The following is a 17,212-nucleotide window of genomic DNA, read 5'->3' on the forward strand; positions in this document are numbered from 1 at the left end:
AAGTAATTTGGGCAGTCTCAACCATTTGTATTGCCCAGTAGGACCTCATTTACATTCTTAGCATCCTTTCTAAATTCACTGGTTAAGTATGGGAAATGAAAAAAAAATCAGTCAAGGGAGGCCAGGTGAAGTAAAAAAAATATCTGCTGTGTTCTCGTTCAAAGGAATGTTGATGTGATTTTAGTGCCAAAATCTCATTTATTCTCCAAGTACTGATATTCTTAAGCTAGGGGTGGGATCACAGGATGCAAAAGGGAATGAAAGGTATAGAAGTATAGCTTATTTCAATGCTAGAGAATATTATTCACGCTTATGCCTATTTGTATCATTGTAAAACCACGAGTCTAAAGATGGTCATGACTAGGAAAAAAGTTCAATGCCATTTTAAAATGTGCACTTCAGATAGCGTCGAACAAATTTTCGAATGACAGGTTTCTGCAAACTCCTCCTACTGTGAAGCACACGCATGTGGTGGGATTCTCTCGTCTGCACCACATTGTTGCACACGAAAATGAAGGTGTGGTCCACACCATCACAGATGGGACAGGAAACGGTCGGCAGCATTGGGAATCCAGACATTGGAGTGTGCATTATAAAGTGCATCCTAGAGAACCTCCTCTTTCTCTCTCTTCCCCCCCCCCCCCCCCAATCACCACAATGCAGCTTCCCAAAAGGCCCCCCAACACTTCCCCCTGCCAGGGGACAGTGCTAGGTCATGTCCCTCTCCCCTCCCCCTGGGGGAGGCTATACTTGCCGGTTACCCCCAGCAGGCTCCTGCTGCCTGGTCCCCAAGTTTAACGCGTGTCATCACCAACTTGAGGTCAGCTGGGGGCAGCCCGAGACAATACAACTGGGAAGTCCTTTGACATTATAATTTATTTAAAGGAGGTTCCTGAACTTTTTGGACAGGAACATTGTCACACCTTCGAGCGTGCAAGAGAAATCTGAAAATTAGATCGCGCTGGCAAGACAATTTTCTGACTCATGGTTTTGCACCTGCATCATGTACTCAATTCATTTTTCTCCCCCCCCAGGGGCAATTTAGCATGGCCAATCCACTTACCCCCACAACCTGAAAGATTTGCAGGGTGAGACCCACAGACATGGGGAGAATGTGCAAACTCCACAGTCACCGGGGACCGGGATCGAACCCGGGTCCTCAGTGCGTGAGGCAGCAATGCTAACCACTGTGCCTGCATCACCGCCTGTGCTCGCGGTGAATACAGCCACAAAATCCCAGGATTATCAAAACATACTGTTCATTTTCTTGCAGTATAAAAAAACCTGTATTGTTCATTTTCTTATGCGCACCCACTCATTCAATTTTCTCCTGTTCTGCATCATTGTCAGAACTCCATGAGCGCTCAATGTTTTATTCAATCATGAGTCCATTACCATCAGCCCCACAAGTGCATTTTTCAGAAGCCAATGACTGGAAGGAACTGACAGGGCGCTTAAACCTTACCTAATCGCAGAATTGTTATGGTACAGGTGGCCACCATTTGGTCCATCATGTCTACATCAGCTTTCCAAAATGAGCCAGTCACCTAATGCTATTGTCCAGCCTTCATGCTGTAAAACCTGCAATTCTCTCGTCAGACAACAATCTAATTCCCTTTTCAATGCCTCAACTGAACTTGCCTTCACCTGGCTCAGGCAGAACACCTGCAAAAAAAGGTTTTCCTCATCACTTTTGCTTCTTCTATTAATTACTTTAAACCTGTGCCCTCTTGTTCTTGACCGTTTCATGAGTGGAAGCAGTTTTTCCCTGTCCAGTGGTCAAGATCCCTCATGATTTTCCAATCTGTCTTCACAGCACCCACCACCCTAACAGAAGGTCACGATTTGATAACTTTATCCAGTTACAGTTGAAAATACAATTACATACAATTGGCAGTTTGCAGCCACCCCCAACACAATTGTGAAATATTCAAAGTTTCATTGGAAAAAGGGATCAATACATTAACAGACCACGTGTACTTCAAAAATGTTGTTCAGATGGTGTATGATTACTTCAGTGCAAATTTATTTATGTGCCAAATTGCACAATAAGGTGACAACAAACCTGATTCAAACTACAGAATGATGTGAAGCTGCAAGAAAACGCAAGCTTTGCAAATAGGTGGGGGGGGGGGGGGGGAGCAATAACTTCTGGAGAGAGAAAAAATGAACTCCAACAGAACCACAGGATGAAAAACACTATATATATATATATATATTTATGTATATATATATTCCTAAACTGGATGTACATCAAACAACAGTACATCATAAATTAAAATGAGACAGTTTGAAACACTAATGGTTGAACACGATTTTAAAAGGAAATCAAAAAGAACCAAATATGTAATAAATACAAAAAAGAAACAATTAAATAAGATGTACCTTAATATGCATACTACAGTGTGCCCAACGACAACACAAACTTTTATTTTCTAATATTGTAACACTGAGGGATCCAAAAAAGTTTGAAATTCCCTATAAATTGCATTGTAAAAGAATATACCCCAAAATTCAATGGAATAGGAATTAATGAATTCAGCATGTATCCACAAGCAACAATTTTATATTCAGATCAAAAAAGCAACTGTTAGCCCCACCCCAGTATGTGATGCACAACAATTTCAAAAATATGCATAAAAAGTGCAACTATAACATTTTCTAGTACATGTACATATATATGGCTGAGTCTTCTCCAGGAAAAGAAAAATCAGAATCCACGGTCACAGGAGGTCAGTAGTGTCAATATTACAAACCCCAAACCAAAAACATAAATGCTCAACAGATTGAGCAGCCTTTTTCTCAGAAAATTAAGAGTTTGGTTTCTTGGTAAGGGCACACTGCATATTTCAGATGCACTGCTTAAAGTATTAGAGCAGACTGTAAGCCTAACATACACACACCTTCCTGCTGCATAGCTAGTTTCTCATTTGTATATCACCAGGATGCTTAAATGGGAAATTTTAAAAATGCTTTCTATAAACTTTAGGCACCTACACAGTTGAAGCACAACTATTAGGTACAGTAGAACTAAGCAAAAGTTCAGTCTTCCAATGGTTCCATTATCATGTTAGCAGCATTTGGAGGGCTGATAAAGCATATAACAATGTTCTGTGCATGTTGTGCACCAAGATGTTTTCACATATGAATACAGATTGCTTTCAACTAATCCATTTAAAGGAAACACAAGTCAGAATGTTATCCAGTTCTTAAAAAAACTAAAGCTAACCAAAAGCTTCATTTACTTCATTTAAAAAAACACTTGGAATCCAACAAAAATAATCCCCTTCACCCAAAATGTATAAAATGAACAGCAAATATTTTAGCAGCCCCCTGTACTGAAATGCAATATTAAAGGTTGCTGACTTTACATATGGAAATCCAAACTGGGGGCTATATACCCAGCCTAATTTCACAACGGAATTGAAAACATGTCCCTTACCCAGTTCAAAACAAAACTGCCTGGAATTTTACTTCAATGTGCACAATTTCTTCCCCAGGGTACAGAACTAAAAGACAGCATGCCTTTCACTAGTGTAGTATATACAAATTGTCATTCCTATCCTTGGTCTCTGTTGTCCCTTGAAATTTGTTAGATAATGCTTAAGAGAAAAAAAAAACCCACTAAATTCTTCCATAGTCTCACTCCATTTGTTGAATTCCATTTGAATGTTACAATAATCACAGCTCTGTTCATTCTGTCCTTCCCTAAAAGAATAACTTAGTGCATTTCAATATTGTAAATTTGATAATTTTGAATCAGTTGTAGCAAAAGTTTGTTTGCAGCCTATTTGAAACTTCCCAATACCCTTGTTCCCAGCCAAAACTACAAATCATAAAAGTGAGTTGAGAAGCTCAATTCGGAGACAAAAATAATGTCTCAAATGATGAGTCAATCAAAATGCAATACCATCTTCACAGAACTAAAGTACAATGTAATGTATTTTCAAAATTAGGATTTTCCCCTTCAGGATACTGCACACAAAGATGGCAAGTTCAGTAAACAGATAGTCTTCAATGGAATTACTGATTTAATCTTTCAGCTACATAAACTTCTTCAATAGAATTACTGATTTCATCTTTCAGCTACATAAACGGCAACACTTCTTTTTAACCAAACATTTTAAATGTAGCAGAACAATGCATCAAAAAAGTTCAATTCACGGAATTTCACCCAATGCAGTAGATTTAAACATAGCTGTGGTAAGCATTACTTATTCTAGTATATTAAAATTAGAACTGTTAATATACATACACCCATCAAAAAACAGAGGTAGCACATGTGGTTACAGAACAATACAATTGATAGATATGCTGCAGGCAAAAATATGCACCGATTTTGGCAAGTATTAAATATGTCAAACAAATGCACTTGTACATCTTCCCCTTCGCAGTCGTCCATTAGTAAGGTTTCAGCAATAACTTTGCTACTAAGACCTAGTGCAAAATGACTAACCAACAATTTAAGGTGTACAGACAGTACAGCTCGTCAATTGTTGTGCAACATTACTTTCTCAGTTAAGAAAACTAAACTCATTATAACAGTAGGAATGTTTAAACGATAAAATCAGTACCACAACCCCTCTACTCTAGTACGTCAAATCTGTAGCTTTATTTTAGAAAACATCAAACTTTGGAAATTCTTCCTCAGCTGAATCACTGGATTACGATTTTGTTCTTTTTAAAAATAAATTAAAATGTCAGCTAACTTGCAGTGTAGTCAGTAGTTTACCAAAAAAAAGTTCTTCATCCAATGAGCATTTTAGTTCAAATGGTCAAACTTTTATGCCAATGATTTTGCTTATTCTTAATTAAAGTTATGCTCAGTTACACATCTCGAGACAAGAACATATTTTTTCAGAATCTGTAAATTCTACAGCTTGAAGGGTTGTTAAAACTAGACACCGCTATGGCACATTGAATAATCACACGGTAATCAGAAATTGAAGCAATGTTTCACCTGGGGGAGAGGCCCAAAAATATCGGCCATGGAGAATCAAAAAACTTGCATAATTAACCTAATGAAAAGTCAAAGCATACAAGAGATCCTCAACAGTGCATCGCCATCCCTTTCCCGAACTTTGATCTTATATACAACTTATGGAAACACTTGCTCTGAAATTGAGCAAGGGAAAGAGAAAACGTATATACATAGGTCACTTCAAATTATGTGAATTCAAACATGATTAAGCACCAAATTTCCACTTTGCTGTGTTGTCAATTTTTTTTTTTTTATAAATGTACTTCTGAAACATTATTCTTAAACATTGATGTGATTTTATTTTTTTAAATTTAGAGTACCCAATTCTCTCACTCCTCACCCCCCCCCCTCCCCAAATTAAAGGGACAATTTAGCGTGGCCAATCCACCTATCCTACACATCTTTGGGTGTGGCGGTGAGACCCACGCAAACACGTGGAGAATGTGCAAACTCCACACGGACAGTGACCCAGGATCGAACCCGGGTCCTCGGCGCGGTGAGGCAGCAGTGCTAAACAGTGCGCCACCGTGCCTCCCCGACATGATATGCATGACCCGCTATGATATGCATGTTTGTTGCAATCTGCCACGTGTGATTTTGAAGAGATTCCCATGTTACTCCTACACAATGCATTAACTGTCTACCAGGTAGTACTTATTGTGATAATGCAACACTGCTGTGTAATTTCAAGAGCACTGCACAATGGCAATCATATTTAATGCATCTCATGTATACTTATGAATATAAATTATAAAGAATCAAGGCTTTGTTGCAGATGACTAGTGTTCCAAATGAGAGATTTGGTAATATTACATCTTAAGGGTAGAAGTATTGCTTGCCACAGCTGTGCTGCCAAAAAACAAATGGAATATAAAGAGACTATTGGAAGACTGATGCTAGAAGCATTACCACAGGTCATACAATTTATTGCTCATTTTTCAATGTAAAGAAAAAGCTCAATAACAGTTATACAATTTCCCAGAAATGTCAATATCAGGTACCAAAATTCATTTTCGGTTTGAAAAATTTAACAAAAAGTAATCTAAAGCCTGGCATTGCAGAAATGATGGCCCCCAACTCATTTATTAGTGCCAAGCAATGTAGTTATTGCAAAAAAAGGAACAGTTGACAATTAGAAACAGTACAATTTCAAGTTCATAATCAAAATGGAATACAAGTTATTTTGTAAATATATATATTTATATATATATTATATAGTTTCTGCTTACAACTGTAGGTTTGAACAGAACAAAAATGTAACCCAAAATGAATGGAATAGTAGTGTTCTATACATGTACAAATCACAGCTTATTTGAGGTGGATCTTGTACTTCAGGTGCTGTCAGATTTCACCAGTGGGTAGTTGGCACCCTAAAAAAATCAACTCTGATGCAGAAAGAGTATTCCATTCACAGCTTTCAACAGATCTGGGGTCAGAAATATACAAAACTTGTTAGAAAACATAGTTGGACAATCAGAACTATAACTAACAGGCAGCTAGAAAACAATAGGGAAATTCAAGATTGCAATTGGCATTTTATGACCATTTTATTCTGAAGGTTGGCCACAGAGAAATGCCTTCCTACTCAGCAGCAATATTTGTTAGTCGTTTGAGGTTTGGAATTTAAAAATGTTCTCCACCTCTACCACCTAGAACGGTTTGCTTTATTTAACAACTCCACAGATTAGGAGATCTGCGTCAGAAGGACGCCGTGCATAATTGTCATTTATGCTGATTTACTTTGGGGGGTGGGGGGGGGGGGGGGGGGGGGGGGGGGAGGAGAGAAGAGAAGCCCCAAATGTTCTTCATACTCAGTCCAGTAGGCATTGTACCTACTAGAAGTTAAACAGCAAACCAAATCAAAAAACAAAGTCAAAGATATTTTCTCTAGGTCAGACAATATTTGAAGGTCAGCTTTTAGAGAACTTTCCAACTGCATTTCTTTCCCTCATTATCATACATTACACAGTGATTACTATTCAAAAGTATTCCATTGGTTGTGAAGTGCTTGGAGATGTGAGATGCTCACATAAAGTGCATTAAGGGCAACTCCTTTTTCTTTTTAATTTCAGGCTTGTACAATGCAAAAAGCACAAAAAAGTCAAATAGCTGATCTGTCCCAAGCTCTTGATTGACCTCAAGATCAGAGAATACCAGTGTTGGTATTAAACCCATGTGGCTGAAAAGAATATGGCGTCCTAAATATTTCTTCTGCTAGCCATGTGGTATTCTGATGTCCTGGAAGAGTGCAAACTGCACAGAGTAAGTTTTGAAAATAAGAAAGGCAATCTAACTTGGACATTTAAATTTGGACAGTCAAAGTAAAGGCAGCACGGTGGCACAGTGGTTAGCACTGCTGCCCCACGGCGCCGAGGACCCAGGTTCGATCCTGGCCCCAGGTCACCGTCTCATGTGGAGTTTACACATTCTCCAAGTGTCTGTGTGGGTCTCTCGCCCACAACCCAAAAAATGTGCAAGGTAGGTGGATCGGCCACGCTAATTTGCCCCGTAATTGGAAAAAAATAATTGGGTATCTAAATTTAAAAGAAAAAAAAAAGATAGTTCAAAGTAAATTGAAAACATATCCACATCCAACTTGTCAATACCCCCAGGATCTTGTATGTTTCAATAAAGTTGCCTCCTACTCTTCTTCCAGCGGATACAAGCCTAGCCTATCCAACCCTTCCTCATGAAGCAACCCACCCATTCCAGCTACGATTTGATATCTTCCTTAAACAAGAAGACCACTGAAGCCTACTTGTGACAATAAGCGATTATTATTATTATATAGTACTCCAAATGTGATTGCACAAGTGCCCTGTACAATTGAAGCATAACCTCCCAACTTTTGTATTTGATTCTTCTCACATTAAATGATGACATTCTATCAGCTTTCCTAATGACTTGCTGTACCTGCATACTAGCCTTTTGCAATTCATGCACTAAGACACACAAATCCCTCAGCATCTCAAAGCTCTGTAATCGCTCAACATTTATACATGTGCTTCTCTTTTAGTCTTCTTGCAAAAATGGACAATTTCACATTTTATATTCCATTTGCCAGATCTTTGTCCACTCATTTAACATAGCTATATCTTTTGCGTGCCAGCACTGATCCCTCTGGCACACCACTCATTACATTTTGTGAGCCTGAAAATAACCATTCATGACTCTGCTTCCTGTTAGCCAGCAAGTCTTCTATCCATGCCAATGTTACCCCGACACCATAAGCTTTTATTTTTGGCAATAAAACTTTGATGTGGCACTTTATCAAATACCTTCTAGAAATCTCAGTACAGTACATTTGTGAAAGGGAAATCATGTTTAACCAACTTATTGGAGTTCTGAGGATGTTGAATCTGCCCAATTACCCTGATCCAAGTGCCCCATTGTGACTTCTTTAATAATAGCTTCTAACATTTTCCCTTTGACCGATGTTGAGCTAACTGGCCTGTAGTTTCCTGCTTTTTGTCTCTCCCCGCACCGCCCCCCCCCCTTTTTTTTGAATAACAGTTACATTTGCGGTCTTCCAATCTAATGGAATCTTCTAGGGAGTCTGACAAAATTAAAACCAAGTAATCAAATTCTCACTAGGTGCTTTTATTGCACCTCGGATGAAGTCCATCAGGACCTGGGCACTTGCCAGCCCACAGATCCAACTCAGAACTAAGTCTCTGCCAAATCACTCATGACTGGACGGGATCCACAAATGAAACCTGACCGAAGTCAAAAAGGACCTGCAAAGGTGGAACACACTCCCACTCTCCCTGGCAGGGAGAGTACAGACAATCAAAATCAATGTACTGCCCAGATACCTCTTCCTACTGAGATCCATCCCGATCTATATCCCAAAGGCCTTTTTCAACGCACTGGACAAATTAATCATGGCGTTTGTATGGGGGCGGGGGGGGGGGGGGGAGGAAAAGAATGTAAGGATCACAAAGAAGGTCCTACAGAAAACAAAATCCAAGGGAGGGCTAGAGGGCAAACCTACAACTCTACCACTGGGTAGCGACGGCAGAGTGATGGGATGGATAAAGGAGCCAGAGGCCGAGTGGGTGCGTGCACAGGCCTTCTGAAGGGGACCTCCCTCCGGGCCCTCGCCATGGCAGCACTCCCATCCCCGCGCAAGAAACACTCCAGCAGCCCAGTGGTGATAGCCACCCATAGAACATTACAGCGCAGTACAGGCCCTTTGGTCCTCGATGTTGCGCCGACCTGTGAAACCACTCTACAGCCCATCTACACTATTCCCTTATCATCCATATGTCTATCCAATGACCATTTGAATGCCCTTGGTGTTGGCGAGTCCACTACTTTTGCCGGCAGGGCATTCCACGCCCTTAGTACTCTCTGAGTAAAGAACCTACCTCTGACATCTGTCTTATATCTATCTCCCCTCAATTTAAAGCTATGTCCCCTCGTGCTAGACATCACTATCCGAGGAAAAGGGCTCTCACTGTCCACCCTATCCAATCCTCTGATCATCTTGTATGCCTCAATTAAGTTACCTCTTAACCTTCTTCTCTCTAACGAAAACAGCCTCAAGTCTCTCAGCCTTTCCTCATAAGATCTTCCCTCCATACCAGGCAATTTTCTGGTAAATCTCCTCTGCATCCTTTCCAATGCTTCCACAACCTTCCTATAATGCGGCGACCAGAATTGCACGCAATACAAATGCATCCGCACCAGAGCTTTGTACAGCTGCAACATGACCTCATGGTTCCGAAACTCAATCCCTCTACCAATAAAAGCTAACACACCGTAAGCCTTCTTAACAACTCTCTCAACATGGGTGGCAACTTTCAGGGATATATATACATGGACACCGAGATCTCTCTGCTCATCTACACTGCCAAGAATCTTACCATTCGCCCAGTACTCGGTCTTCCTGTTGTTCCTTCCAAAATGAATCACCTCACACTTTTCTGCATTAAACTCCATTTGCCACCTCTCAGCCCAGCGCTGCAGCTTATCTATGTCCCTCTGTAACTTGTAACATCCTTCCGCACTGTCCACAACTCCACCGACATTAGTGTCATCTTCAAATTTACTCACCCATCCTTCTACACCCTCCTCCAGGTCATTTATAAAAATGACAAACAGCAGTGGCCCCAAAACAGATCCTGGTGGTACACCACTAGTAACTGGACTCCAGTCTGAACATTTCCCATCAACCACCACCCTTTGTCTCCTTCCAGCTAGCCAATTTCTGATCCAAACTGCTAAATCACCCAGCGTTCCATGCCTGCGTATTTTCTGCAGTAGCCTACCGTGGGGAACCTTATCAAACGCTTTACTGAAATCCATATACACCACATCAACTGCTTTACCCTCATCCACCTGTTTAGTCACCTTCTCAAAGAACTCAATAAGGTTTGTGAGGCATGACCTACCCTTCACAAAACAGTGTTGACTATCTCTAATCAAATTATTCCTTTCCAGATGATTATACATCCTATCTCTTATAAACCTTTCCAAGATTTTGCCCACAACTGAAGTAAGGCTCACTGGTCTATAGTTACCGGGGTTGTCTCTACTCCCCTTCTTCAACAAGGGGACATTTGCTATCCTCCAGTCTTCTGGCACTATTCCTGTAGACAAAGATCAGAGAATTTACAATGCAGAAGGAGGCCATTCGGCCCATCGAGTCTGCACCGGCTCTTGGAAAGAGCACCCTACCCAAGGTCAACACCTCCACCCCATCCCCATAACCTAGTAACCCCACCCAACACTAAGGGCAATTTTGGACACTAAGGGCAATTTAGCATGACCAATCCACCTAACCTGCACACCTTTGGACTGTGGGAGGAAACCGGAGCACCCGGAGGAAACCCACACACACACGGGAAGGATGTGCAGACTCCGCACAGACAGTGACCCAAGCCGGAATCGAACCTGGGACCCTGGAGCTGTGAAACAATTGTGCTATCCACAATGCTACCGTGCTGCCCTGTGACTTAAAGATCAAAGCCAAAGGCTCAGCCATCTCCTCCCTAGCTTCCCAGAGAATCCTAGGATAAATCCCATCGGAGGACTTACCTATTTTCACACTTTCCAGAATTGCTAACACCTCCTCCTTATGAACCTCAAGCCCGTCTAGTCGAGTAGCCTGAATCTCAGTATTCTCCGCGACAACATTGTCTTTTTCCTGTGTGAATACTGATGAAAAATATTCATTCAGCACCTCTCCTATCTCCTCGGACTCCAAGCACAACTTCCCACTACTGTCCTTGACTGGCCCTACTCTTACCCTAGTCATTCGTTTATTCCTGACATATCGATAGAAAGCATTAGGGTTATCCTTGATCCTACCTGCTAAAGACTTCTCATGTCCCCTCCTGGCTCTTCTTCGCTCTCTCTTTAGGTCCTTCCGAGCTAACTTGTAACTCTCGAGCGCCCTAACTGAACCTTCATGCCTCATCTTTACATAAGCCTCCTTCTTCCTCTTGACAAGTGTTTCAACTGCTTTAGTAAACCACGGTTCCCTTGCTCGACCACTTCCTCCCTGCCTGACAGGTACATACTTATCAAGGACACGCAGTAGCTGTTCCTTGAACAAGCTCCACATTTCCATTGTGCCCATCCCCTGCAGTGTTCCTCTCCATCCGATGCATCCCAAGTCATGCCTCATCGCATCATAATTGCCTTTCCCCCAGATATAGCTCTTGCCCTGCGGTATATACCTATCCCTTTCTGACGAATGTGATATAAAATAGTTACTTTAGAGATACTAGTTAATGTAATGTAGAAATAAGCCACTTTGATTCTTTTAGTTAGGGACAAAGGAATTTGGGACCGCATGGAAAAAGCAGGAAGAGGTGTGTCTATAAGAGTGAGGATGCATTGATAGGGGCCAGAGAAAGGGATTGGAAGTGAGCCAATCAGAATAGATTAAACAGGTCAGGAGGGACCTAGGCTGACCTATGTCCGTCGAGTATGTGAAACTTGATACCATTTGAACTGATTTTGCAGAGATCCCTTTGTCTGGTAGTTCAGTCGTTTTCTGGAGTGTAAGAGGCAGGACGTCCTGTTACATTCTGTAAGATGATTAAGCTTGCAAGCTAAATAAATAACTTCTGTTTACGTGCAAATCCGTCTCAACTTTTATTGAGGCCAGACTGACAGAGAAAGAAAATAGGAGATCAACATTTCCATCACTAAAGTAAACTTAATCGAATTGTGATCACTATCACCAAAGTGCTCACCTACCTCCAAATCTAACACCTGTCCTGGTTCATTACCCAGTACCAAATCCAATATGGCCTCGCCTCTCGTTGGCCTATCTACATACTGTGTCAGGAAACCCTCCTGCACACACTGGACAAAAACGGATCCATCTAAAGTACTCGAACTATAGCGTTTCCAGTCAATATTTGGAAAGTTAAAGTCCCCCCATAACAACTACCCTGTTGCTTTCGCTCCTATCCAGAATCAGCTTTGCAATCCTTTCCTCTACATCTCTGGAACTTTTCGGAGGCCTATAGAAAGCCCCGAACAGGGTGACCTCTCCTTTCCTGTTTCTAACCTCAGTCCATACTACCTCCGTAGACGAGTCCTCATCAAACGTCCTTTCTGCCACCGTAATACTGTCCTTGACTAACAATGCCACCCCTCCCCTTCTTTTACCACCTCCCCTGAGCTTACGGAAATATCTAAACCCCGGCACCTGCAACAACCATTCCTGTCCCTGCTCTATCCATGTTTCCGAAATGGCCACAATATCGAAGTCCCAGGTACCAACCCATGCCGCAAGTTCACCCACCTTATTCCGGATGCTCCTGGCATTGAAGACGACACACTTTAAACCACCTTCCTGCCTGCAGGTACACTCCTGCAACTTTGAAACCTTAATCATGACCTCACTACTCTCAACCTCCTGTATACTGGAGCTACAATTCAGGTTCCCAAGCCCCTGCTGAACTAGTTTAAACCCTCCCGAAGAGCATTAACAAATTTCCCCCCCAGGATATTGGTACCCCTCTGGTCCAGGTGTAGACCATCCCGTTTGTAGAGGTCCCATCGACCCCAGAATGAGCCTCAATTATCCATAAATCTGAAACTCTCCCTCCTGCACCATCCCTGTAGCCACGTGTTCAACTCCTCGCTCTCCCTATTCCTCGTCTCGCTATCACGTGGCACGGGTAACAACCCAGAGATAATAACTCTGTTTGTCCTAGATCTACGTTTCCACCCTAGCTCCCTGAATTCCTGCCTTACCTCCCTATCCCTTTTCCTACCTATGTCGTTGGTACCTATGTGGACCACGACTTGGGCTGCTCCCCCTCAAGGATCCCGAAAACACGATCAGAGACATCATGCACCCTGGCACCTGGGAGGCAACACACCAACCGCGAGTCTCTCTCGTTCCCACAGAATCTCCTATCTATCCCCCTAACTACGGTGTCTCCAATGACTAATGCTCTACTCCTCTGCCCCTTCCCTTCTGAGCAACAGGGACAGACTCTGTGCCAGAGACCTGTACCCCATGGCTTACCCCTGCTTATCCCCCCCCCCCCCAAACAGTATCCAAAGCGGTATACTGGTTACTAAGGGGAACAACCACAGGGGATCCCTATACTGTCTTCTTCTTCCCAGCCCCTCTCATCGTCACCCATCTATCTTTATTCTTCGGAGTAACTACGTCCCTGAAGCTTCTATGACCACCTCTGCCTCCCGAATGATCCGAAGTTCATCCACCTCCAGTTCCCTAACGTGGTTTCTGAGGAGCTGGAGATGGGTGCACTTCCCACAGAAGGAACCAACTACGGCAGCAATTCGGACTGACCGAAATGTCCGACAAAGCCCCCAACTGCAATAACCACAGATTCACACCAGCACTCACCGACGCCACCTTCAAAAGTTGGAGACAAGACGGGGAGACATTGACAGTCAGCGACCTATACACTGAGGTAGGGTCACAACACTGGAAGAACTGACGTAGAGATTCCAACTAGCTAAAGGCAACAAACTCGGATACCTGCAGCTTAAAAACTTCCTACGGAAGGAGACAAGAACATACCCGCGACCACCACGACAGACGCTATTGGAAGAGCTACTGGACGCAGGCATCCTTGGCAGAGGGAACTGTGGTGACATGTGCGAATGACTGCTAGAGAGGGCAGACACCAAACTGGACACAAGGAGGAAATGGGAGGAAGACTTGGGGTTTGAAATAGGGTGCGGACTCTGGGGCGAAGCACTGCACAGGGTCAACTCTACCTCCACAGAGGGCAGCACGATGGCACAGTGGGTTAGCCCTGCTGCCTTGGAACTTCCAAGGGAGGCTTCCCAGCGCACGTTTGGTGTACCCGCCAAATGCAATGTTGGGAACCAGGAAGTTATGGGCCAGGCCTGAGCACAGAAATACCCTATAGTTATAGTCTGTCAACATGAAAATAATCCATTTAATCCAACTATTTCCTGTCCGTCAATCCTATCAATGCTAATATATTACCTCCAATGCCCTGAGCTCTTGTATTATGTAGTAACCTTTTATGTGGCTCTTTGTCGAATGCTTTTTTTAAAATAATTCAAATACACAATTTCTCCTGATTCCCCTTATTCATCCTGTTTGTCATATCCTCAAAAGAACCCTTAACAAAATTGTCAAATATAATTTGTCTTTCATAAAAATGTTGACTCATGCGTAATTGTATTGATTTTCTCAATGTCCTGCTGTTATCTCCTCAATAATGGATTCTAGCACTTTCCCCAATGACAGAGATAGAAGCCTATTGTGTCCTACTTGCTGTGCCTTCCTGATGTTACACTTGCGTTTTTTCTATCCGTCGGGACCTTTCCAGAACCTAGGGAATTTTGGGAGATTACTACTTTCTGTGCCTTCCTTTCTTGAATAGAGATATTACACTTGCATTTTTTCCATCTGAGGGGACCTTTCCAGAACCGAGGGAATTTTGGGAGATTACAACCAATGCATTCACCATCTTTTTTCAGACCCTAGAATGCAGGCCATCTTATTACTAGTACTTTGTTCTCCAGTGTAGTGATTTGTCCCTTGGTTTTCTACTATTATTATTATTGGGATGCTTCGGTGTCTTCTACTGTGAAACCAGATATAGAATAGTTGTTCAAATCCTCTGCCATTTCCTTATTTCACATTATTTATCCCCAGTCTCACACCATCATCACCAACAAAAAGCCCGTTCTCGGTTACTACCAAGATTGTTCTAGTGGCTTTATGCACCCATCCCACCCAAACCTTAAACTCGACAGTACATGTTGGCCTTCTTTCAGATTCTGTCCCCATGCCTCATAGCTCTTTCCCAGAAAGGGATTTGTCAAACAGTTTACGAAACAAACTTTACAAATGCTGTCAAAATACTTCCTTAAATATTTTCAAACACAGCTTCACCTCAAACGGTTTGCAATTCTTTGAATATCAAAAGTTTCAAATCAACATACAGCTTTCTTAATTATATAAATAATCGATGCTAGTGTCTAGTTATACGTTATCTTTATTAAAATAGACAGCGCAGCAAGACGTCAATCCAATTTGCTGGACATAAGAGACGAACGAGTTCCTTGCAGTTACATATTTACCTTATTCCATTGACAGGTTTCATTGGGTCATGTACTCTTTCTTGTCTAAAGATCCACTGTGAGAATGATTAATGCTCCTTTTTTGCGACATGCTGTTCGAATGCTGCAGATACTGGAAAGGCCTCTTCCCTATATAAAATGAAATAGGTTAAAACTGGGAGAATTCTTGTTCTTAATTAGTCATTATGTACATGCTTTCATGTACAAAATAACCCAACTATCAAAATATTGATGCAATTAACCAAAATCTAACATGCTTTTTGAACACTTTTCTTTCTCAACCTCCCTCCCAAAACTACCCGAAAGAGATAACCAAACATGCCGCAAATAGCAAAAAACAATAGTCACTGCATTCCAAAAGTGCTTTATTTTGTGCATGGGCTACTTGTATGTAAGAGAGACTTATGATACTATACAAGTGCAAGATTTTTTGGTCCATAATAAGCAAGGTAAATTTTTCAATTAGCACACTAGATGAGGACTAAACGGGGCTCAGTGGCAACAATCACACTCAGGTCAGCTTCATCCAAAACTTTTGCATGAAATCTAGGCGGACATTTCAGTGCAACACGGAAGGTGGCGTTATATGACCAATGAGGGGCTGAATTCTGGTGGACACAAAAGATTCCAGTAAGTTAAAGGGAAGTTGTCCTAGTGTCTTAGCCAATATTTGTTCAACCAACTCTGATTTCTCATTAATGTTTGCAGTACTTTGATGGACACAAACTTGCTGCCACAGTGAATGCAGTTCAAAAGTATTTAATTGACATATTTTGGGGAGCCTGATGTCATGACAGGATACTAAATAGACTCAAGCTCCCTCTTTCATTCTGCACAACTTCATCCATTACCATCGATCCGAGTGCATGAAAGCTAATGTCATCTTTTTTAGTTTCATCTTTTTTAGTTGCGAGTACAAGCTTAATACAAAAATTCTTAGGTTTTCCAGACATCATAGTATAATTAGATAGAATTACGTCTATTCAATTAGTTTTCTGGCAAAATAATTTCTGTTTGAAACAATAACAAAGAACAAAATCTTGGCTGTTTAACAGGAACTGCATATTTGGTACTCGCCTATACTGACAAGATATTCCAGGTTTAATCCTAAACCTATGAATTGGTGTCCAACTCAGAGCAGCACGAGATCTTTGCTAGGAAGGGCAAACGGAACAAATAAAAATACTACTGTCCATTCTTGCTGAAAAACTCATGAGACAAGCAGAAGATCAAACTACAAGTTAGACCACTCCAAAAGGATTAATGGACACAATAAAGTTCAGATTGACATGGTAATTGGGAATGGTATCCTACCAGGTTTTACAGAACAAAATCCTCATATAAACAAAGAATGAAAAAAAAAAACAGTAGAAGGAAGCAATTCCTGAATAAAGTCTAGTCCCAGGATTGTTTGCCCAGGCTGGGGCGAGGAGAGATCTGGAGTTTGAGCCAAGAAGTAAAAGGGGGCTATTAATCATGTCAGCACTTCCAATAACCAAAATATTACTGACCATAAGGACTAAATTCTGTCCACAAACAAGCGCCATCCATATTCACTTTCAGCATATTTAACTCACCAATTCAAACTTCCCAAGTGCAATTAGTTAACCAGCTGTGAACTCATCCTCACTTAGTTCTCTCTCTTCTTGCTGCATTTGTCGTCATTAA

The 17,212-nt window shown here is 41.7% G+C and overlaps 1 protein-coding gene across 2 annotated transcripts in view; it reads right to left on the reverse strand.

Annotated features, from left to right (window-relative positions):
• Window positions 1–4,008: 4,008 nt before the first annotated feature.
• Window positions 4,009–17,212, reverse strand: part of znf217 (zinc finger protein 217) — a 75,067-nt gene continuing 61,863 nt past the window's right edge. For both annotated transcript variants that reach the window (XM_072514696.1, XM_072514697.1), the window contains 2 exons: window positions 15,545–15,673; window positions 4,009–6,407 (listed from right to left, as the gene is read on the reverse strand). In XM_072514696.1, coding sequence (XP_072370797.1) covers window positions 15,564–15,673 — 110 coding nt within the window. In that variant the 3' untranslated portion in view covers window positions 4,009–6,407; window positions 15,545–15,563. The remainder of the gene's footprint in view (window positions 6,408–15,544; window positions 15,674–17,212) is intronic.

Source organism: Scyliorhinus torazame, chromosome 8 (genome assembly GCF_047496885.1).
Source record: "Scyliorhinus torazame isolate Kashiwa2021f chromosome 8, sScyTor2.1, whole genome shotgun sequence".
Classification (NCBI taxonomy): domain Eukaryota; kingdom Metazoa; phylum Chordata; class Chondrichthyes; order Carcharhiniformes; family Scyliorhinidae; genus Scyliorhinus; species Scyliorhinus torazame.